A 25,259-nucleotide genomic window follows, 5' to 3' on the forward strand; every position below is an offset into this window, starting at 1 on the left:
TTGAGACTCTGTCTCAAAATAAATAAATAAATAAAAGAAAAAGCCAGAACAAAATAGAAGATAAAAATAATTGACAAGTTGGCAAAAGTATTCACAGCACAGACTACAGGTAAGGGGCTGACATTGGTAATATAAAAAGACTCTTAAAATAGTCCAGAGGAAAACTGAAAACCTGATACAAAAATAGGAAAAATAATGAACAGACATCCCCTCCCCCTCAAAATCAAACTTACTCTTAATAATTTGAAAATATGTTAGCAGTCAAGGAAATTAAAACAATTATTATCATTTATTTTTTTTTAATTTTTTTTTTTTTGCTTCAAGAACCAGATAACTTTATTGGAACCAATGGTAAAACGGAAAGGAAAAAACTTAAGTCAATGCTCTGTAAGGGCAACTGCACCTCTGGCCTGGTGTGGGCCTCAGGAGGACCCATGGCTGTGGAGACAGTCCCAGTTCAGTTCTCTTTGTCACTGGTGCCCAGGGTGAGCTTGTCAAAGACGTACTCAGCCAACTTGGAGTTCAGGGCTCCCAGCCTGTGCAGGTTGGTGAGGTAGCCACCCAGCTCCTTGATGGTCTTGACCTGCTGGCGCAGAAAGTGTTTCTCCAGGAAGTCGCAGAGCTGCACGTCACCTTTGTTTCTGGCCAGGTGGTACAGGTTCAGGAGGCTCTGGTTGACATTCTTCTCCAGATGGAGTGCACATTCCATGGCTTGCAGGCCGTCCTCCCAGTCGTCGCCACCGGGGTTCTTGATGTCTTGAAGGTGGACACGGCCCCCGCGCTGGTTTTGCAGCTCCATAAGCATCTTGGCCAGCTCCCAATACCTATGTGACTGGCGCTGGAAGTAGCGGGCGAAGTTCTTCAGGGCCACGTCGTCGCGGTCGAAGTAGATAGCCATGGAGAGGTATACGTAGTAGGCATACAGCTCCAGGTTGATCTGGCGGTTGACACCGACCTCGCAATTGGTGTGGTAGTTTATGCGTACCTGGGAGGGCACGGTGGCCATGGCAGACAGCAAGGGGGCAAGGCGTGCCCTGTGGTAAGTGGAGGCGAGTCAGGCGGCTGCTCTGTCAGGCGGCCGGAAGTGGATCTTAGGGCCGTTGGGGGAGCGGAAGTAGACCTTAGGGCTGTTGGGGAGCGGAAGTGGACCTTAGGACGACAGTGGGGGAGTGGAAGTGGTTGTGGGGGTGGGGCACTGGCGTTATGTGGGGGGCTGGAATTCAGAGTTCGATGTGCAACCAGGGTGACAAGGCACTGTCTAGGCTTTGCTGAATTTTTAATTTTGCAGTAATTGTTCTAGTATCCAAGCATTTTCTCTTGTCTTCTCATTCTTCTCTGTAACAACCTGTTTTCATTTTGTAAATCTAGTGTCTTCCTTAAAATTCTAAGAAGACTAAATTGTATCTTTTGGTAAAGTTCTGATTCAGGGTGGTTGGTGCCGCAGCCAGTGCAGCCGGAGCTGAGGGAGAGGACCTGCAGTCTCTGCCCTGTGGGTGTTGGTGCGGCAGCGGCAGGCAGAGGAACCAACCGGTTGGAGGGTAGGCAGGGGGAGCCGCAGGAGGCTCCAGTGGCTGGAGGGGCCAGACGACTTTTGGGGGGATACCTCCAGGTTCCCAGCTCAGGGCCGTGGTGTCTCTACCCCCGATCTCTGTTTCCCTCTCCTTTCACTTGGGGCTGATCAGGGAAGCCCCCATTTCCCAGGCCTGGTCAATTTTATGTAAGTTTCCTAGGCCTGGGAACAGGGATTGTGGGATATATATATATATATTACCCCAGGGAGATTTTTTTTCCATTTAGGTTTTTCCCTCTGCCAGGAACTCTGGTGCTTTTTCTCTGTATTCTTTTCTGTAAAATAAATTCTGTCTTATCACTGATCTGTGGTCTGTGGATTCATTCTTGGAATCCCTGAGACCAGGGACCTACTGAAGATGAAATTCTGGTAACAGTGCTATTCTGTTTCCTGTTTTTTCTCTTTTTCCGCCTCCGGAATTCATTCTCTTTGTTCCTTGTGACATCCTCTTCAGTTTCCTATCATGTCATTTTTATGTTCACAAAACTAGCTAGAGACACAGAAGCTGCTGGGTGTCAGCTGCCTGTGTCCTAAAATGTTGGGATTCTAGGCAGCTGCCTAGGTCCTAAGTTCTTGGAGTGCTCTTGGTCAAAAAATGACCAGACACTGCAAAGTAAGGCAAGCATGAAACAAAGTTTATTATGGAAGAGAAAGATAGGTTTATAGAATAAGAAACTTTACAAAGCAGGATACATTCACCATATTCATTGAATAAGCCTTGGCTGCCAGGGAGTAGGCAAAGAGGCCTTGAACATGGCTAGGGCTTCTGTTTTACATTGCCTGGATTGTGCCTCCCTCTTAATTGAGAGGTCCCTTGGAGCCAGAGTCTTACTGTTGCATGCAGGCCTCCCATGAGCCTCGCTGAGAGATCATGGTGAGGGTGTGGGCCACATGATAGTCTTAAGGTCGTTCTAGGTCACTTTCAAGACTCTGTTGTACATGTAGTTAGGCTTGATAGTCTTCTACATCCTTTTGAACTTGGCATACTAAGTTCTGACTGGTATTAATAGACTGACAGTGTGTTCTCTCTTCCCAAGGTGTGAGCAATCACTTGGGAAAAAATTAAGGTGAATGGCACCAAGATGGATGCCTGGGGCCCTGCCCTTGTCCTCCTTCCCCACGAGAGCTATTTCTAACTAATTACATAACAAAACTGTTACAAAAAGACCCAGCAGACTTCCAGATCTAGCAGAGGTGAAATTAGATCCATTCATCACAGATCCTCCATACTATAATAAAAATTCCTATGCATAAAACACAAAACACAGGGAGACTTTAACAGGGTAGAAAGAATATTAACTGCTGAGGGAAGTTTAGACTTAAGTAATGACTCTACTGTGAGCTCTCTTAGTTTCCTTATTGCCTCCCATATATCCTGGATATACAGGAGGGTGCTGAATAGACCTTCACCCTAGAACCCTCAGCAGACTGAAACAAAAAATGTTCCAAGTAAAGCGTGTATACCAAGAACAGGGTTGTCTAATCACAGAAAAAAAAAAATGACCATACCTGTTCTACATTAACCAAACATCAACAGGTAGACTGCAGCAGTCACCCACCCTTCACATCTTACAGTTTTATTAGAGGGAAGCAGAGAGTTGATCTTCCTTTTGCAATAAAGAAGAAGCTTGGGGTGCTTGGATTCTCTTAGCATGGTAGATAAGTAGTGTTATGTTTGTGGTGCTTAGCAGTAAGTTAGCCTTCCCTTTCCTGTCTCCTATAAGTTGGCAACATTCAAATTTCCCCACAAAGTGGGGTAGGAGGACTGAGCAGACAGCTGATGAAAATCACCCAGCTGGTAGAAATAGTAGGTGCTTTGATTTCATTGTCAGGATAATGTGAGCAGGGCCCAGCGGTGAGCTGAGCCTTTCTCTTCTATGATGGCACTGAGCTAAGGAAACTGAAGCAGGGCTAGTTAGGATTCATTTCTCCTCTCTCTCTCCCTTTCCTAGTGTCACTGGGTTGGTGGTGAATTAAGGATCTACCCTACTCTGCAGCAACAAAGCAATGTGAGTCATTTCTAAGTCTACTTTACACATTCTGGTGGCTATGATGCTCAGCAGAAAGGTGAGTTTACACCCCGACTGAGAGGTGACCTGAATGTGTGATTTAGTTCTTCACATTCATTAGAAAAGTGTCAGCTCAGTGAAGGACAAAGCTAAACTTCCACTCTTTCTGTAATAAGGCCATGTGAGTCAGTACCACACTTTTGCTGGGGAGATGTTGACAGGGACCAGAAGAGAAACGACCCTGAATACCTACAAGGCCTGTGACATACACTTCAACAGGGGATTGCCTCTAAAAAGAAGAAATAGGATATAGGGTTCATAATATAATGTCCAAAATGCCCAGGATACAATCAAAAAACACATTTCAAGGCTGCATGTGGTGGTTCACGCCTATAATCCTAGCACTCCGGGAGGCTGAGGTGGGAGGATCACTTCAGCTCAGGAGTTTGAGACCACCCTGAGCAAGAGCAAGACCCTGTCTCTACTAAAACAGAAAAACTAGTGGGTAATGGTAGGCCCTGCCTGTAGTAGCAGCTACATGGGAGGCTGAAGCAAGAGGATGGCTTGAGCCCAGGAGTCTGAGGTTGCTGTTAGTTATGCCGTTATGGCACTATAGCCTGGGGCAACAGAGTGAGACTCTGTTTAAAAAAAAAAAAAAAAAGAAAAGAAAAGAAACAAATTATTTCATGCCAAGAATAAAAAAAGAAAAATCACACACAATTTGAAAGAGAACAGATAATCAATAGCTATCAATACTGAGTTGAATAAAATGTTGAAATTATCTGACGAGAATTTTAAAGCAGCCATCATAAAACTGATTCAGCAAGAAATTATAAATTCTCTGCTAACGAAAGAAAAATAAAAAATCTCAGAAAAGAAATGGAAGTTATAAAAAAGAATCAAGTGGAAAAAACAGCTGAAAAATAAAATAACTGATATAAAAATCTTGCTGGATGAACTCAACAGTAGAGTACAGATGACAGAGATTAGAAATAGTAAACTTGAAAGTGGATCAATGTAATTTATGGAAAAACAGTGAAAATTAGACTTCTGTTACAGATATAATCTTCATGATTACCTTGGAAACATGAATTAGAGGTATTTTTAGGGCCATTTCCCCCTATTATTCTAGGAAAGCAGCCTGACTCGGAAACTGTGAAATTGAAGAATGACAAAACATGTGTTCTTTGAGTTTCTTTTATTTTTTCTTGCAGTGTATATCCCAGACTTGGAGGTGAAGATGACTTGGGATATGCAAATGGTACAGACAAAATAATAAACCCCAACAAAGCCTGCTCTTTTTAGTCAGAGGAGCAAGAAAGGAGATCCTAAATGACAGGAATCTTTTAGATAATAAATACTGTACTCCAGCCAAACACCACAGAAAAAAAAAATCTATGGGCCCATATTCACACATAGCAACAAAGACTGAGTAAAATCGCTAGATCTGTGCCAGGCCATAAGGAGGCATCTCAACTCTCATGTGAGAGAAGATCAAGTGGAAACTGGGAACTGTCATCACCACTGTGTTGAAATGAGACCTCTACTGCAGTGATGGAGGAGATCCATGTAGACTTGAAATTCTATACTATTCATCAGTTATGAGAATCCTCCCACCCTCAATGTCAATGGAAGCCAAATTGGAAACTTGGACATCGACCTCCACCTGTCAATAAAAATGTCACATGATCCACTATTAACTGACCAGAGCAGTATTAGAGGCAACCAAATAAAACAAAAGGTTTAAACAAGCTTCAGAGTCTTATAACATAATATACAAAATGTCCAAATTTTAACTGAAAGTCACTCATTATACTGAAAACTAGAAAGATATCAAACTGAAAGGAAAGGCATTGAAGAGAGACCAGCAATGAGATGACAGAAATGCTGGAGTTTTCTGGCAAAGATTTTAAAGCAGCCATTATAAAAAATATTCAATAAGCAATTATGAACATACTGAAAACAAAAATAGCCTTATCAAAGAAATAGGAAGTGTTAGAAAGAATTAGATAATATAAAGAAGAACCAAATGGTGATTTTATAACTAAAAATGCAAGAACTAAGATTAAAAATTCAAGGAATGGTCCAACAGGAAAATAAAGGGGAGAGAGGAAAGGATTGAGAAACTGAAAGTTACAATATCAATTGTAAGAACAATATAAATTGTCCAATTTGAACCAAAACAAAATAGACTGAAAAAAAAAAAAAGACAAAGACTAAGATATTTGTGGAACTGTAAGTAGTCTTGAATGCATATCATTGGAATCCTGGATGAAGAGTACAAAGAAAAAGGCTAAAAGTTACCCAAAGAAATAATAGCTGAAAACTTTCTAAATTTGTCAAAAGATATAAACCTACAGATTCAAGGAGCTGAGTCAACCCTAAATGGCTTATACCAACATGAACCCACATCAAGATACATCATAGGCAAACTTCTGAAAGCAAAATACAAAGGCAAAACGTCTTGAAAGTAATGAGAGAGAAAAGACACTTTAGAAACAATTTGAATGAGAGCAAATCTCTCACCAGAAGCCGCAATATCAGAAACAATTGGTACATGTTTTTCCAAGTGCTGAAAGAAAAGAACTGTCCATTCAAAGTTATATGCTCTGGCTTGGTGCATGTGGATCAAACGGCTAAGGCACCAGCCACATACACCTGAGCTGGCAGGTTTAAATCCAGCCTGGGCCGCCAAACAACAATGATGGCTGCAACCAAAAAATAGCTGGGCATCGTGGTGGGCACCTGTAGTCTCAGCTACTTGGGAGGCGGAGGCAGGGGAATAGCTTGAGCCCAGGAGTTGGAAGTTGCTGTGAGCTGTGTTGCCATAGCACTCTACCCAGGGTGACAGCTTGAGGTTCTGTTTCAATAAATAAATAAATAAAACAAAGTTCTATGCTCAGTAAAAACATCCCCAGGAATAAAGAGGAACTTAAGACCTAATCAGATGAGAGAAAACTAAGTTTATTTGTTCCCAGCAGACCTGGCCACTAATAAAAGGGCAAAAGGATACGAGGAACAATTTTATTCCCACCATATTAGTTCTTAGATCTGCTATAACAGAATACCACAAACTGGGTAGCTTAAAACAACAGAAATTTACTGGCATCCTTATAGAGTCTAGAAATCCAAAATCAAGATACTGGCTGAGCCATGATCCCTCTGAATCCTATAGGTACAGAGTTTCTTGCCTCTTCCTAGTTTTTGATGGTTTGCTGGAAATATCTGGCATTCCTTGGCTTATAAATCCATAACTCTATTTATGTATCTTCCCTTGATGTTCTTTCCATGTCTTTCTTTTCACATCTACCAATAAGGACATGAGTAATATTGCATTAAGGATCCGCCCTACTCCAGAGTCACCCCATCTTAACAATTACACCGCAATTATGCATTTTTCTGAGAAGGTTGCACTTTGAGGCACTTGGGGTCAGTATTTCAACAAATATTTTTTTGGGAAGACACACTTAAACTCATTACACCTGTCTGTCTGCCTTCTGCCATGAGTGAAAGCAACCTGAGGCCTGCAGCAGATACATATGCCCAATCTTGAACTTTCTAGCCATCAGAATCATGAGCCAAACAAACTTTTTTTCTTTGTAAATTACCCAGTTTACTCAGGCATTTTATTATAGCAACACAAAACAGATTAAGGCAGACATGAAGATGCATTTCACTGAATGTATGCAGATGGCAAATAAGCACATGAAAAGTTAGGGTAACTGTTAGGGAAATTAAAATTAAAACTGTTGTAAGACATCACTACACATCTATCAGAATGGCTAAAATAAAGATAATGACATCAATTTCTTCAATTGCTTGTAAGAATGCTACTGTATCACTTACACATTATTGATGGGAATGTAAAATAATACAGCCATTCTTTTTTTTTTTTTTTTTAGAGACAGAGTCTCACTTATGGCCCTCAGTAGAGTGCCATGGCATCACACAGCTCACAGCAACCTCCAACTCCTGGGCTTAGGTGATTCTCTTGTCTCAGCCTTCCGAGTGGCTGGGACTACAGGTGCCCGCCACAACACCTGGCTATTTGTTTGTTGCGGTTTGGCAGAGTCTGGGTTTGAACCCACCACCTTTGGTCTATGGGGCCGGTGCCCTACTCACTGAGCTATAGGTGCTGCCAGATATAGCCATTCTTGAAAACTCTGGAAGTTTTTTTAAAAAAACCCACAAAGTAAATGGTTTATGAAGTGAGTGTATGATGCCCCATAATCATATCATTGTATACAGTTATGATTTAATAAAAAAATTAAAAAAAAAAAACCCACAAAGTACATTGACCATGTGATCCTACTAGTACACTCCTGGTCATCCCAGAGAAATGAAAACCTATGTTCATTTAAAACCTATACATGAATGTTTATGTCATAGATGCTTCATTAATAGCAGCTTAACATGAGAAACAATCTGTATGTCCTTCAATAGGGAATGGCTAAATGAACTATTGATATATTCATAACATGGAATATTACTCAGCAATTAAAAGGAATAAACTATTGATACATACAAAAACCTGAATGGGTCTTCAGAGCATTTTGCTGAGTGAAACAGCCAATTTCAAATGGTTATACATTGTATGATAGTATTTATATTTCATTCTTGAAATTACAATATTATAGAAATAGAGAACAGATTTACAGTTGATAGGGATTAAGGAGGGTTAGAGGCAGGAGGGAAGTGGATATAATTATAAAAGTCAACATGATGGATTCTTGTGATAATGTAAATGAATATTCTGTATCTTGACTATATATTGTGCAATCGTTTTGCAAGATGTTACTATTGGAGAAACTGGGTCAACAGTGCCTGATAGTCCTCTTGATATTTCTTACAACTACATGTGAATCTACAATTATTTCAAAATAAAAAGTTTAATAATAAAAAAATACAGCTTGGCAAGTTTATATGACAAATTTTCCTGTTTATTTAATAAAAAAATTGTAAAGAAAAAAGGTAGAGGAACCTGGAGATTTAAAAAGATTTAAGAGACATATCAGGCCTACTTCAATATTTGAAGTTTTATTGGGATTCTCATGTGAACAAACTTTAAAAATAATAACGTAATACCAAAAGTTTGAACACTGACTATGACTCTGATAATTTTAATGAATTATTATTTTAAGTATAATAATGGCATGTGGTTATGTTTAAAAGCTATTTTTTATCAAACACACCCTTGTATATATACAAAAAAAGCTACTGTTTGCATTTTCAAGATACACACATGAATATTTACTAATTAAATGATATTTTGTCAGGGATTTGGTTCAACATAATCTAGATGGGTGGGTGGGCAAAATTCTAAGTTAGTCCCCTACCAGTCTTACCCCCTGGTCACATGCAATGTATAAACTCTTCCCCTTGAGTATGGGTGAGATGTAAATTGAGATGTAATTTACATACCTAAACAGCTGACTCTGTGTTAATTAAAAGAAAGATTTTCCTAGGTGGGCCTGACCTAATCAGAATTACCATGAAAGGAAACAGGCAGCAGCAGCAGGCTGTACTTGAAGAAGCAAATACCTAAGCCACATACTGCCTGTGCAAGGGTCACATGCCAGGGACTTGAGTGTGGTCTCCAGGAGCTGAGAGTGGACCCTGTCTGACAGCCAGAAAGAATATTGGTACTCTACTCCTGCAACCACAAGTACTGAGTTGTGTCACAAATCATATGAGCCTGGCAGAAGACCTCCAGCCCCACATGAGATTGCTACCCAAGCAATACCTTTCAGCCTATTAAAAGTATGAGCAAAGAATCCAGTTACACTGTGCTAGACTTCTGACTTTCTGTGAGATAATAATTTACCTTTAAGTCTGGACACGGTGGCTCACACCTGTAATCCTAGCACTCTGGGAGGCTGAGGCCTGTGGATTGCCTGAGGTCAGGAATTTGAGACCAGCCTGAACCAGAGCAAGACCCTGTCTCTAACAATAGCTGGGTATTGTGGCAGGTGCCTGTAGTCCCAGATACTAGGGAGGCTGAGGCAGGAGGATCTCTTGACCTCAAGAGTTTCAGGTTGCTGTGAGCTTGATGGCATAGCACTATACCCAGGGCAACAGAGTGAGACTTGGTCTAAAAAAATTATCTTTAAGAGTGTCAATAATTTGCTATGCAGGAATAAAAAATTAATACTGTACAGTGTAGATGAAACAAGATTGGCCATGACCTAATAGAGTTAGAAGCTGGGTGATGGGTATATGAGTTTCATTCTCCCTACTTTTGTATATGTTTTCTTTTTCTCTTAATAAAAATTTTAAAACCTTCTCATGATTTTCATCATGTTTTGTATGTTGAATGCTTCAGCTGCTAGGAGTTGACTGAGGGATGGTGTAGTTTTTCCTGAGGAGAGTGAAGCCTTAGCCCCAGTGTCCATACACTTTTATAAAGAAGTAGACCTGGTTTTCACACCTGAAACTCAGCTTGCTTGCTATTTCACTAGTTATTTTGTAGTTTCTTTTACACCTATGGTAACTATGAATTTTTGGTACAGAAGTCTTAGAGGTGAGAGAGAGAGTGTGTGTGTGTGGGTGTGTATGTGTGGATGGTCACGAGAATATGTGTAATGCCTATAAGTGAATGTATAAATCTAATATGTGAACCAAAAATTAATTTAAATATTAAAAAAATAAGGGCAGTGCCTGTGGCTCAGTGTGTAGTGCACGGGCCCATATACTGAGGGTGGTGGGTTGGAACATGGCCCCAGCCAAACTGCAAAAAAAAATAATAGCCGAGCAACTGTTGTCCCAGTTACTTGGGAGGCTGAGGCAAGAGAATTGCCTAAGCCCAGGAGTTGGAGGTTGCTGTGAGCTGTGAAGCCACAACACTCTACTGAGGGTGACAAAGTGAGACTCTGTCTCAAAAAAAAAAAAAAAAAAAGAAATAGAGATTGTATTTAATGTTAGCTTTTGTTGAGGTGGTTAAATGCTGGAACTCTACCTGTAAACTCAGTTGTGGATAGGTAACACATTTGTATGGTAGAAAAAAAAAGTAACAGAAGAAGTGACCATTATCTTTCTTGGTTCTACCAGTAGTTAAACATGAAATTTTAGGCCGCCTAACCTTTGCATTCTGCTTCTATAAAATAGTACCTGTATTAAATGTTAAAATGTATAACCTTCAGCCACTTATGTAAAATAGAACCAGAACAACCTGCCTTATCTATGTCATTTGAGGATTTTGTGTAAATTCACCATTGGCAGGAAGTGAAACTTCCATATCTCTCTCTCCCTAAAATGGCAGAATTATTTAAGAATTTAAGAATTACGTTTAGAATTTGTATCGTGAAGCAAGAGAGATTCAAGGTGCTTTCTTACAAAGTCACTTCATAGAAACTCAGAAGAATAGAATCAACTTTAAGTATGAATCTCTCTCTGATAATTTTACCAATAAGTTAAATTCTTTCCATCATGGAAAATGCACTACCCCTTGGGCAGCAGTCATCTAAAAGTGTGGCTTGGGGCCTTTGACTTTCCTGCATATCTACCACCTTTCCCTAATTCACTTATATGGACAAGCGATGTTTTCACAATTTAGACCCATTTCCATACAAATGTAGCATGTAATCGAATCCCTTAGACATCCATTTTTGACTAGAATGCTATATCTAAAACTCTCCTACATTAAAAAAAAAAATAAGAAGCTGTCATTATTTTTAAGAAAGCATACCAGGTCTTATTTCAGTTTGAGTATTAGAAAGCATATTCTGATACTGATCCAAAGTTTACTTCACTTTTTTTTTTTTTTTTTGCAGTTTTTGTCCGTGGCTGGGCTTGAACCTGCCACCTCTGGCATATGGGGCCGGCATCCCACTCCTTTGACCCACAGGCGCCGCCCAGTTTACTTAACTTTTAATTCTGCCTCTCAGTTCCAGTTATCTACCCATAGCAGAACTTCTGGACATAAACAAACTGCTCCTTCTGCCCCCCCCAATCTCTTATTTTCAATTCTCATGTCTGTTTCAAAGAATAATTTTCAATGGACCTGAGTGGCATGCAAGTAATGCAAATTTTGGCCTGGGTCATATAATTATTGCCTAAGATGCTCCACTGAAGGTGGAAGGAGCATCTGGAACAATTAAATTCATAATATGAACTTTAGGGAGAACCATCCATCATGCCAAGTAAACCTAAATCACAGTGATTTCAGAAGCCATATTTATGTTAAAAACACAAGTCATAAAACTGCAAACATCTCTGCAAACATGTTACGGAGAGTAAGATGGATCTCACCAGAGGACTACTAAGGTAGTTTTTTTTTTATTATTATTTAATCATACCAGTGTACATTAATGCAATCATGGGGCACCATACACTGGTTTTATAGACCGTTTGACACATTTTCATCACACTGGTTAACATAGCCTTCCTGGCATTTTCTTAGTTATTGTGTTAAGACATTTATATTCTACATTTACTAAGTTTCACATGTACCCTTGTAAGATACACCACAGGTGTAATCCCACCAATCACCCTCCCTCCACCCATATTCCGCTCTCCCCCCTCTCCCTCTCATCCTTCCCCCTATTCTTAGGTTATAACTGGGTTATAGCTTTCGTGTGAAAATCATAAATTAGTTTCATAGTAGGGCTGAGTACATTGGATACTTTTTCTTCCATTCGTGACATACTTTACTAAGAAGAATATGTTCCAGCTCCATCCATGTAAACATGAAAGAGGTAAAGTCTCCATCTTTCTTTAAGGCTGCATAATATTCCATGGTGTAAATATACCACAATTTATTAATCCATTCATGGATCGATGGGCACTTGGGCTTCCTCCATGACTTAGCAATTATAAATTGGGCTGCAGTAAACATTCTGGTACAAATATCTTTGTTATGATGTGATTTTTGGTCTTCTGGGTGTATGCCCAGTAGAGGGATTACAGGATTGAATGGCAGATCTATTTTTAGATCTCTAAGTGTTCTCCATATCTCTTTCCAAAAGGAATGTATTAATTTGCATTCCCAGCAGCAGTGCAAAAGTGTTCCCTTTTCTCCACATCTGCGCCAACATCTCTGGTCTTGGGATTTTGTGATATAGGCTAGTCTGACTGGAGTAAGATGGTATCTCAAAGAAGTTTTGATTTGCATTTCTCTGATGATTAAAGATGATGAGCATTTTTTCATATGTCTGAAGGCAGCACGCCTGTCTTCTTCAGAGAAGTTTCTCTTCAAGTCCCTTGCCCAGCCTGCGATGGGATCACTTGTTCTTTTCTTGTTTATACGTTTGAGTTCTCTGTGGATTCTGGTTATTAAACTTTTGTCAGAGACATAACCTGCAAATATCTTCTCCCATTCTGAGGGCTGTTTGCTTCCTTTACTTACTGTGTTCTTGGCCGTGCAGAAGCTTTTTAGTTTGACCAGGTCCCAGTAGTGTATTTTTGAAGCTGCTTCAATTGCCTGGGAGGACCTCCTCATAAAATACTTGCTCAGAACGATTTCTTCAAGGGTTTTCCCTGCACTTTCTTCTAGTATTTTTATAGTTTCATGTCTTAAGTTTAAATCTTTAATCTAGCAACAGTCTATCTTAGTTAATGGTGAAAGGTGTGGGTCCAGTTTCAGTCTTCTACAGGTTGCCAGCCAGTTCACCCAGCACCATTTGTTAAATAGGGAATCTTTTCCCCACTGAATGTTTTTAATTGGCTTGTCAAAGATCAAATAATGGTAAGTAGCTGGACTTGGTTCATCTCTTGGTTCTCTATCCTGTTCCAGACATCTACTTCTCTGTTTTTGTGCCAGTACCATGCTGTTTTGATCACTATCGATTTATAGTATAGTCTGAGGTCGGGTAGCATGATTCCTCCTGCTTTGTTTTTATTTCTGAGTAATGTCTTGGCTATTCGAGGTTTTTTCTAATTCCATATAAAACAAAGTATTATTTTTTCAAGAATTTTAAAGTATGACAGTGGAGCTTTAATAGGGATTGCATTAAAATTGTACATTGCTTTGGGTAGTATGGACATTTTAACAATGTTGATTCTTCCCAGCCATGAGCATGGTATGTTTTTACATTTGTTAACATTTTCAGCTATTTCTTTTCTTAGAGTTTCATAGTTCTCTTTATAGAGATCTTTCATGTCCTTTGTTAGATAAACTCCCAAATATTTCATCTTCTTTGGCACTACTGTGAATAGAATAGAATCCTTAACTGTTATTTCAGCTTGACTATTGTTCCTGATCTGAGTGGAAATGATTTCAATTATTCCATTCAATACAATATTGGCTGTGGGTTTGCTGTAGATGGCCTCTATCAGTTTAAGAAATGTCCCTTCTATACCAATTTTCTTAAGTGTTCTGTTCATGAAGGGATGCTGGATATTATTGAAAGCTTTTTCTGCGTCAATTAAGAGAATCATATGGTCTTTGTTTTTTAATTTGTTTATGTGCTGAATCATACTTATAGATTTACGTATATTGAACCAGCCTTGAGATCCTTGGATAAAACCGACTTGGTCATGATGTATATAATTTGTTTCATGTGTTGCTGGATTCTGTTTGTTAGGATCTTGTTGAATATTTTTTCATCTCTATTCATTAGTGGTATCGGTCTATAATTTTCTTTTCTTGTTGGGTCTTTTCCTGGTTTGGGGATCAGGGTGATGTTTGCTTCATAGAACGTGTTGGGTAGTCTTCCTTCTTTTTCTACATTTTGGAACAGGTTGAGTAATATAGATACTAGTTCCTCTTTAATGGTTTGGTAGAATTCTGACATGAAGCTATATAGTCCCAGGCTTTTCTTTTTAGGTAGGTTTTGTATGGTTGATGCTATTTCGGAACTTGATATTGGCTAGTTCAAAATTTCCACTTGATTCTGGCTAAGTCTTGGAAGGTGACGTGCTTCCAAATATTGGTCAATTTCCTGCAGATTTTCATATTTCTGAGAATAAAGTTTCTTGTAATATTCATTAAGGATTTTTTGAATTTCTGAGGAGTCTGTTGTTATTTCATCTTTGTTGTTTCTGATTGATGAGATTAGAGACTTTACTCTTTCTTTCCTGGTTAGGTTAGCCAAAGGTTTATCTATTTTATTGACCATTTCGAAAAACCAACTTTTTGATTTATTTATCTGTTGTATATTGTTTTGTTTTCAATTTCATTTAATTCTGCTCTAATTTTGGTTATTTATTTTCTTTTACTGGGTTTGGAGTTAGAATGTTCTTCCTTTTCCAGTTGTTTGAAATGTGCCATTAAGTTGTTAACTTCCTCTCTTTCCGTTCTCTTGAGGAAGGCTTGCAGTGCTATAAATTTCCCTCTTAGGGCTGCCTTTGCATTATCCCAGAGGTTCTGATAATTCATGTCTTCATTGTCGTTTTGTTCCAAAAATTTGGCAATTTCCTTTTTAATCTCATCTCTGACCCAGCTATCATTCAGCATAAGGTTATTTATCTTCCATGTTTTTGTATGAGTATGCAGATTCCTGTTGTTACTGAGTTCAACTTTTATTCCATGGTGGTCCGAGAAGATGCAAGGAATAATTTCTATTCCTTTAAATTCACTGAGGTTAGACTTGAGACCTAAGATGTCATCCATTTTGGAGTATGTTCCATGGTCTGGTGAGAAGTATGTGTATTCAGTTTTGTTGGGATGAAATGTTCTGTAGATGTCTGCTAAATCCACATGTTGGATGGTTAGATTTAATTCTAAAATTTCTTTGCTCAGCTTCCTATTAAAGGATCTATCCAACACTGCCAAAGAAGTGTTGAAATCTCTGACTATTATGGAGCTGTAGGAAGTCAAGTTGCTCATGTCTGTTAGAGTTTCTGTTATAAATTGAGGGGTATTCTGATTGGGTGCATAAATATTAATAATTAAAATCTCATCATATTGAGTATTAGCCTTAATAAATATGAAGTTACAATTCTTATCCTTCTTTACTTTTGTTGGTTTAAAGCCTATTGTGTCTACAAATAGAATTGCAACACCTGCTTTTTTCTGATTACCATTTGCCTGAACTATGGATGACCATCCTTTGACCCTGAGTTTGTATTTATCCTTTAAAGTAATATGTGACTCTTGTATGCAGCAAATATCTGGCCTGAGTTTTTGTACCCAGTCAGCTTACCTGTGCCTCTTTAGAGGACAGTTTAAGCCATTCACATTAATGGAGAATATTGATAAGTGGGGTAAAATTTTGGGTACTGATTTTTTTGAATGTCCAGTGGACATTTTTAAACCTTTTACCACTCTGGAAGTTGGGGTTTGATCAAAAGTTTCTGAGTGAGTTTACTTTTGTGGTAGAGGATTGGGCTAGTCATTATGGAGGATAGGTCTCAGAATATCCTGAAGAGCTGGTTTTGTTATGGCAAATTTCGTCAACATATGAATGTCATCAAAGTATTTAATTTCTCCATCATAAATGAAACTCAGTTTAGCTGGATACTGGATTGGGGTTTGAAAGTTATTTTGCTTTAGGAGATTAAAAGTCAATGACCACCCTTTTCTGGCTTGAAAAGTTTCAGCAGAGAGATATGTAGTCCTTCTAATATTCTTCCCTTTGTAGGTAATGGATTTCTTATGTCTGGCTGCTTTCAGAACTTTCTCCTTCATATTAACTTTAGTGAAGTTAATTATGATATTCCTGGGGGATGTCTTATTCAGATTGAGTTGTGCTGGGGTTCGGAAACTGTTAGCTACCTGAATTTCAGAATCTCTTGGCATATCTGGAAAATTCTCTTTCATAATTTCATGTAGAAAGGCCTCTGTGCCTTGCGAGGCCACTTCATCACTTTCAGGGATTCCAATGAGGCGGATATTAGCCTTCTTCAAATTATCCCAGAGCTCTTTGAGAGAATGATCCATTTTTGCTCTCCATTTCTCTTCCTCTTTGAGAGTTTGGGAGTGTTCAAAGGCTTTGTCTTCGATGTCAGAAATCCTTTCTTCTGCTTGCTCCACTCTGTTACTGAGGGATTCTACTGTATTTTTCAGATCTTTGATGGCTGAAAAATTCTTGCTTCAGTGAGTCAAAATCTTTAGTGGTTTTGTCTTTAAATTTGTTAAGTTATCGTGACAACTTTTGAATTTCTCCTCGAATTCTTAATTCTGACTTTTGAATTGTTCCTCGAATTTCTAATTCCAATTTTTCCTCCATTCTATTAATCTTGTTTGCAATCCAAATTCTGAATTTGATTTCTGACATCTCAGCCAGCTGTTTATGAATGGGACCTTCAGTTACATCTGCCATATCTTTCCTTGGGGGGGTTGATCTGTTCTGGTTATTCATGTTACCAGAGTTTTTCCGCTGATTGTGCCCCATGATTATTTTACACAATTTAATTTTTTCCCTCTGGAGCTTTGTCGAGGACCTGTGCAGTGCTATGTCCTGAGAAACTGGGCCCCTGTTTGGTGTGGTTGGGCTAAGTGGTTCTGTCTTGTTTTCAGCTGGTCTCTGTCTGACCCTAGTGAAACAATTACTGTGGGTTGAAGTATCAGCTGTGGGGAAATACCAGCAATTAAGTCACCCCGCCCTCCACAGGCAACAATTGGAAAAGGAAAATCAAACCTTCCTACAACCACACATCCAGGGCACCACTTGAATAGTCCCTGGGCTATTTGCTCAGTTCAAAAGGTCCAAATCAGTTGTCTCAGTCAGCACCTGTCTCAGGTGGGAGAGTTAAAAAGGTCTCTGGCAACTGGATCACAGGGGTCTGCTGACAACTCAGTTATGACCTGCTCCTGTGCTCTGTGAAGTCAGGTGGACCCACCCAGCAAATAGATTAGTCTGGGAAGTTTGATGCCTCCTTCCCCACCTTGCACCTCTGTCACACCCAGTCACTGATAACCCTGCAGGGCTGTGACCCAGTTGACTCTAGTGAACAGATACTCCAGGAGTTTGCACCTGCCTGAATCACAAGGAAATCTATACCTGCTCAGCCAGGCCACTGCACTCTGCCTCTATCCAGCAGGGGGAAGTGAGGCCTGACAACCTCAGGTGGTTGATGGAGACTGGGGTGTGTTCACTCCTTTCCAGCACCGTCCCTGATTGATGTTACCAACAGAACAGAACAGAATAACTTTGTGGGAATTTTTGTTTCTGTCCCTGCTAAATTCCCCTGCAGAAGAGAATCTGTCTTGAGTTCCCAGAGCCTGCGCCTCAGGCCCTGTCTTTGCTCCCGCAGGTTTGTATTCGGTTAGCTGTCAGTTGTAGCCTCCTGCCTTCCTTTGCCTATAGGCTGACGATCCCCTGAGGGCTGGGTGTGTCTTAGGCTCAGTAAAGCAGTCCTCTGGGTCAGCCCTGCCCTGGGAATTTCCCAGTTCTGCGCATGCATTTTTTGTCCCCGCACTCCACCCAGGCCGGTACCACCTCAGGCAAACCCTTTACTCACAGGATCTGCATTTCCATCCCAGATCTTTTCCACGGTAGTTACCACCTGAGAAGATGCCCAGCCTCCTCTGCCCAGGGAGACAGGGGGTGTGGCTTCAGAATATCTGAGAGTGAGCTGTATTGTTGCCAAAAGATGGCTGCTGCTCTGTGCCTCAGGGAACTGATGCTCTGTTGTGTTTCCCTCTCAGCCAACTGTCCTCTCCTCGCTCCTGTGCCCCAGAGTCAGCAATGACCAGCTGCAGTTTAGGCACTGTCCACACCCCTCGAGAAATCACCCAAGAATCTGGACTCCTGGGGGACAGGCCTCCAGACTGCAGAGTGAGAGTGGAGGGGAGTGCTGGGAGCTCAGAATTGCAGGTAGAGAATATATACAGTTTTATACAGTTTTATGCCTGGCAGGAGAACGCCATGGCACCCTAGTATGGGAGGTAGGTCCAGTTTTTAGAGGGTCTCTCCCATGGAATGTAGTGGGAGGACCTTTGAACTCTGCTCATTTGTTTGTGGGGAACTCCAAGCAGTTCTCACGGGGGAGGGGACTCCCGTCCACTTGGTGATGGATTTTGTACCTTTTGTTTGTCTCCTTGGGGTTCACAGCTCGCCTCAGCGGGGTTGATGTGCATTCTTCAACCTTCTCTCTTGGTGTAGCTCTAATCCACCAGCTTACTTGCTAAATTTCTGTCCTTTAACTCTCCTTCTGGATGGGAGCCTCTGTGGAAAGCTGGTTTCAGTCAGACATCTTGTCTCTGCCCACTAAGGCAGTTTTTTGAAGGTGATATATGACTATGACAAAAATCCAGAAGTTTTCTGGGAAAAACAATCATTAGTTCAGGGCTACAGGAAGCTATAAATATTTCACACCATCATGCTGTGCCTCTAAAAATGTCTTGGCTTTCCAGCACCCAGCCTTCTTTCTTATGTAACTTCCTCAGGATAAATGTGCAGGCATTTTGTAAATGATTGAGGTGTTGGAAAATAGATAGCAAGAGAAACTGAAAGGTGAGACTCTATGAAAATCCCCAAACAGGGAGAAGGACGGCTTAAACCCCTCTTTTTTACCTGTGTAAACCTGACTGTCATGATGCCAGGAAGCATAAAAAATACAAGAAGTTTGTATAAAAGAAAAAAAGTAAAGGGAAAACAAGGAAATACAAAAACTTCACCTTGAAATGATCCCCGGATCTGCCCTTCACCTCCTACAGTAAAGAGGCCAAAGATCTGAGACCTATTTTGTTTTCATTAAATTTTCAATTATTTAAACATGCCATTGTGCTCAGTGCCAAGATATAGGGAATGGGCATGTTGTCAGATGACACTTGATGGTTCTTTTCTATTTGTACCGCATAAAAATATTAAGCTTCTATTGCATGCTAGTATCTCTCTAAATCACATATCATTTTAACACTAAATATAGCCTAGGCATAAAAAAGAAAGAAAGTTTTAGAGTAGGTGTAAATGAAATTATGTTTAAGAACATTTCATCTTTGTCAAACATTGACTGATCACCTTCCATGAATTAGGCACTACATATGAAAAGCTACAATTCCGACTATTAATCGGCTCACAGTATAGTGGAAGAGGTAGATAGGTGAATTGGTTTTTATAATATAACAGCAGAGTCATTAAAGACTAATGAAATGTAAACTGTTGTAATAACACAGGAGAGATGATGCTTGGATGACTGAGTCACAGAAGAAATGAAGCTGTTGCAAACTCTTGACAAATAGAAGTTGGCCAGGAGAAGATAGGACAGAGTGAGCACTTTAGATTTGTAAAAACACAGAGGTCTAAAGTGAAATCCTGTCTTCAGAAATGTGAAAATACATGTGGTTTTGTCTGATGTTCTAATTATCATTTCCCAGGCTTTGATCTGTCCTTACATTCTCTTTACAATGTTGTTTTTGGAGAGATTTAAAAGAAATGAGATACATAAGGGGAAGGAGGTGTATGATACAGTTTTTAAAAAATAAGCAGAGAGATGGGCGGTGCCTGTGGCTCAAAGGAGTAGGGCGCCGGCCACATATGCCGCAGGTGGTGGGTTCAAACCCAGCCCCCACCAAAAACTGCAAAGAATAAAAAAAAAAGCAGAAATAAGACAGTGTGGGTGGCAATTATTGACAAAGGAAGAGAGTGGCACAAGATGAGTATAGACAAATAGGTAAAAGACAGATCATGAAAAGGTCATTACAACTACACTAAGGAGAATCAACTTTCCTGAAAGCGGTGGGAGAGTCAATTACAAATATTAAGGAGGTTTCTCTCTCTCTTTCATTCTCTTTCTCTCCTTTCTTTTCTTTTTTTATCCATTTCTTTCCTCTCTCTCTCCTCTCTCACTTTCACTCTCTCTCTTCTACACATTCAGGGAAATAACTCTAATACCAAATGAGCAAACTATACAAGTGATCCCTGAAAGTATAGTCTTGACTGTATACTTTAAATGGGTGAATTGTGGAGTGTGTTAATTATATATGAATAAAAATTTTATTTAAAAAATATTAAGCAGGGGAAGTGCCTGTGGCTCAACGGAGTAGGGCGCCAGCCCCATATGCTGGAGGTGGCGGGTTCAAACCCAGCCCCGGTCAAAAACTGCAAAAAAAAAAAATAAATAAATAAGCAGAAGAGTGAGATTATAAGGTTTGTATGTTATGAGAATGACTCTGGTTGCAGCATGGAGAACAATTGGAGGATGGCAGGAATAAAAGGGACAGACCTGTCAGGGAACAATGTTAAGAGTAAAGACAAGAGCTTATGGGAATCTGGGCTAGAATGGTATTAAGAATGGAAAAGTGAAAAGATTACACTCCCCAGTACTTAGTACAGTCAGCCACTTTAATTTTAGCTTTTAGGTAAGTATACAGTGGCATATCATAGTGGTTTTAATCTGTATTTTCCAAATGACTATATTGGGCATCTTTACGTCTGTTTATTTGCCACTCACATATCTTATTTGAAGATAAGAGTGGAAAATATTTTTTACATATTTTATTGAGTTGTTTGTTTTGTCATTGTTGAGTTTTGAGAGTTCATTGTATAAATTGGATACATGTTCTTGATTGGCTATGCAATTTTCCATTATCGTCTCCCAGGCTTTGACCTGTTCTTAAATTCTCTTAACAATGTTGTTTTGGGAGAAATTTAAAAAAATGTTTTTGAAGTCCAATCTGCCAATTTATTTTTATGGATTTGATGATTATTGTGTAATTTGCAATCACAAAGATTTTCTTCATTTTTTTTTTTAGAGTAAATAAGAGAGTTTTTACTAAAAATAGTTTGTGTATTTTACTCCATAAAGAGATAATGCAGCTTTTTTTTTTTTTGAGCCAAAATCTCATTCTGTTCCCCAAGGCTAGAGTGCCATGGGGTCAACCTAGTTCACAGCAACCTCAAATTCCTGGACTCAAGTGATCCTCCTGCCTCAGCCTCCAGAGTAGCTGGGACTACAGGCGCCCACCACCATGTCTGGCTAATTTTTCCATTTTTAGTAGAGATGGGGCCTCACTTTGCTCAAACTGGTCTTCAATTCCTAAGCTCAAGCAGTTCTTCCACCTCAGTCTCCCAAAATGCTAGGGTTACAGGTGTGAGCCACTGCACCTGGCTCTAATATGGCTTTTGATGTAGTATTATGCATAAAATGAAGGTAAGAAGTTAATTAGGATTTTTTATTTCCTCTGGCTATGTTATGTTTCACTATTGTTTTTTGACTTTTTAATAATAATCACTGTGATAGGGGTGGGGTGGTATCTCATAGTAGTTTTAATTGGGATTTCCCTGATAATTAGCGATACTGAGCCTTTCTTCATGTTTCTTGGCCATTAGTCTAACTTCTTTCAAAAAACTTCTGTTCACGTCTTTTCCTCCCTGCATTCCCTTGTGCCAGGGCAGCCCTGAGTTTCAATTCAAAGTCCCACAATCGCTTCACTCTCCCTTCCCCAGGCACACAGATTCTCTTTGCACTTGGAGTGCTGGTGTGGCAATTCTGGGTGTTGGGAGAGGCAATGTACGATTGTCTCTTTTGCCCTGTTCAGTGTCTTTTTCCTTGATGTAATGTTAAAACCAGGTAGGATCATCACTCACCTGATTTTTCTTCTGAAGGCCGATAGTTGTTGAGTTTGATGTTCATGCAGAGGGAAAATAGCTGGAGGTTTCTATTTGGCTTACTTACTCTGCTCTGGATCCCAGATTGTTTTATTCTCAATGTTTCCACGTAATTGTCTACTATGATGCAAACTTAATCTGACCTAAGTTCTCAATTCTCCACTCTATAACCAGTGCTTGCTTATTCCTCAGTCTTTCATATCCTGGTAAATGGTCATATCATCCCCCAAGTTACTCAAACCAAAACTGCAGAGTCATCCTTGATTGCTCTATTCTCTAGCCATCCATCTGCAATCTATCAGCAAGTTTTGCCAGCCTACTTCAAAACACATCCCCAAATCCATGCACCTCTCTCCATCCTTCCTTATTGCTACCAGTGTACTGCAAGTTAAAATCATCTCTTAACAGCTTTCTAATTGATATTTCTTTTTTAACTCTTGTCCTTCACATCCAAGAGTCTAATCCTCAAACAGCAGTTAATTCCAAAACATAAATCAGATTGTATCATTCTCCTACTTAAAATCCGTCTGTGGCTTTCCATCACACTGAGAATACAGTTACCACTTCTTCTCATTGGGTACATGGATGGCTTCCTCTGATCTGGCCTCTGCCAGTGTTTAATCTCATCTCATACTTCTCATCTCATTTCAACCACATTGGACTCCTTTCTATTATTCAAAGAAGCAAATATCTTTCTCACCTTAGCATCTTTTTATTCTTGCTGATCCTCATTCCTGGAGTGCTCTTTTCTCAAGTCTTCATGTGGCTTGAGAAATTCTAGGCTTTTATCTGATCATTCAGATCATAAGACAAATGTCATGTCTTCAGAGAGGTCTTTCCTGAGAATTCTTTCCAAAGAAATCACCCTTCTACCCTATCAGACTCTGACATACCATGTTGTTTATGGCTTTCTTAATAGCCTGTAAATGTATTTTTGTTTATTTCTTTATTTACTGGATTATTTTCTTATTATCTATCTAGACTACAGAGTCGTTGAGGGAAGGGACAATCCCTTTTATATTGTAAGCATATGGAACACCTAGACTATATGGTCCAATGAATTTTGAGAAGTTTGTCACCACAAAAGACAACTTGACTGAAGAATCAAGGAAAATTCTTGAAACTTCACTCCTTTTTACAGGGTAGCAAGATGTACAGCTGTGAGGTGTGTACTATCCAAGTTTCATACCATCCTCTGCTTAAGAAATCAGAAAGAAAGCCTAATAATGAAATAAATTAAAAGGACATTTTGTTGCTATACATCTGGAACCAAAAATAAAAGCTACTCTTAAATTTCATGAAGAAAATATTCATTCCGTGCCCACGCTGATTCTAAGCCCTGTCTTCAACAGTGGTGATACAATGATCAATAAGACAAAGGCCCTGTCCTTATGAAACATACAGCCTGATAGGGGGCAGGGGTAGGGAGAAGCTGGGAAACACAAATGTTTCTAGTATAAAGCAGTGAGAATCGCTGCCCTAAAAGTGAAAAAAAAAAAGGCAGTCAGAATACAAAAGAAGTGGGATCTGTGAAGGCTTTTGCCATAAAGAGACACACTTGGATAACTATTTAAAGCAAATACATCAATCATACACAAAGTAACACAGAGGACATCTGGAGGTTTCTTGAATGGAAATGGAGCACACTAACTGGCATTTTCTATGCCTGTTAGCAAGATCAAGCCTAACCCTAGGGCCCCTAGACTCTGTGTTTGAAAGCCTCATGCATCATAAACATTTCTGTACCCTTGAACTTTCTGTGCAGTCAGACCATAGAGTGGCAGGGCAAGGAAATAACTTAGTGGAAAGCATATATCTGCTCAGCTATCAAAGAATCGGGTACTTACAGTGTCATGTTTAAAGGGACAAGGTGTCAGAGAAAGTACAACTCCCTGGTGTGCAGCTGATTACACAAAAATAAGAAGACAGTTTTCTAGAAACTTTTATTCCAATTCTTGAACACCAATAAAACAATATGTGAAGCTGCCACATAACATAAACTGGTCTCAGCACTTACAGAAGAGGCCAGGTCTTCCCTAACTCATAAGTCAGGATCTGCAAATAGATTATTTTTACAACATTGAATGAAGAGTCATAAGGCCATGTAAGTGTGGGTAGAACATTTTGTTATCTTAATTCTGGTTTCCTATGTGTAAATAACTTAGTAATACTGACCTCTCTGAATTATCTCAAGCACAAAATTGGATAACAGATATTCTTCATTGTCACCTGATATATTTGAAAATGCAATATCATTGTAATGCCACATTAACGTCTGAAAAATCTCTAAGTTTCCTCTGTCTAATTCAAGAACAGACTTTACAGTAAGTTCTTGCCTAACTGAGAAATAGCATTACCAACAATGCAAATTCTTTTAAGAAATATAGGAGCCTGTTTGAATAATCAGTCTCTCATCATCTAGTAACTATTTAAAACCTTGCTGATGTGCCCTTGAACACTGATTCCAGGACTCTGAATAAAAGCAAGTAGCTTTTTACTTAAAAATAAAAGATCTACCTGGTATAATAAGGCAAGAAAAAGCAAAAAAAAAAAAATATATATATTATATATGTATTTGTATACAATACATATATAAAAATATACATAACATATATGTATATTTATATATGTATATATACACACACACAATGGAAAAGAAAATCAAAACTATTTACATATTACATGATTGTCTACACAAAAGTACCAAGAAAGTTTCTATAACTGATAGTCATTTAGTAAAGTTGTAGGATTCAAGGGGATGCAAGGACGGCATACAAAAGCATGAATCCTATGTACTCAATCTTGATATGAGGACAATTAATGACAATTAAGGTTATGGGGGGGGAAGCAGAAAGAGGGATGGAGGGAGGAGGGTGGGGCCTTAGTGTGTGTCACATTTTATGGGGGCAAGACATGATTGCAGGAGGGACTTTGCCTAACAATTGCAATCAGTGTAACTGGCTTATTGTACCCTCAATGAATCCCCAACAATAAAAAAAAAAAAAAAAAAATTAAAAAAAAAAAAACAAAAGTTAATTGCATTGCTGTATGCCAGCAATGAAAAACTTAAAATCAACATTTGACATTTTTTAAAAATAACATTTGAAGGGTACAGGTGAAACTTACTAAATGTAGAATATAAAAATCTGATCACAATAAGTAAGAAAATGCCATGAAGGCTATGTTAACCAGTTAGATGAAAATATTTCAAACTGTATATAAAACCAGCACATCCTACCTCATGATTGC

At 39.3% G+C, this 25,259-nt stretch overlaps 1 protein-coding gene across 1 annotated transcript; it reads right to left on the reverse strand.

The window, feature by feature from the left end:
* Window positions 1–457: 457 nt before the first annotated feature.
* On the reverse strand, window positions 458–1,006 carry LOC128578256 (ferritin heavy chain-like). Its single transcript, XM_053580840.1, has one exon. The coding sequence runs from the start codon at window positions 1,004–1,006 to the stop codon at window positions 458–460; it is 549 nt and encodes a 182-aa protein (XP_053436815.1).
* Window positions 1,007–25,259: the final 24,253 nt, after the last annotated feature.

Source organism: Nycticebus coucang, chromosome X, assembly GCF_027406575.1.
Source record: "Nycticebus coucang isolate mNycCou1 chromosome X, mNycCou1.pri, whole genome shotgun sequence".
NCBI lineage: Eukaryota > Metazoa > Chordata > Mammalia > Primates > Lorisidae > Nycticebus > Nycticebus coucang.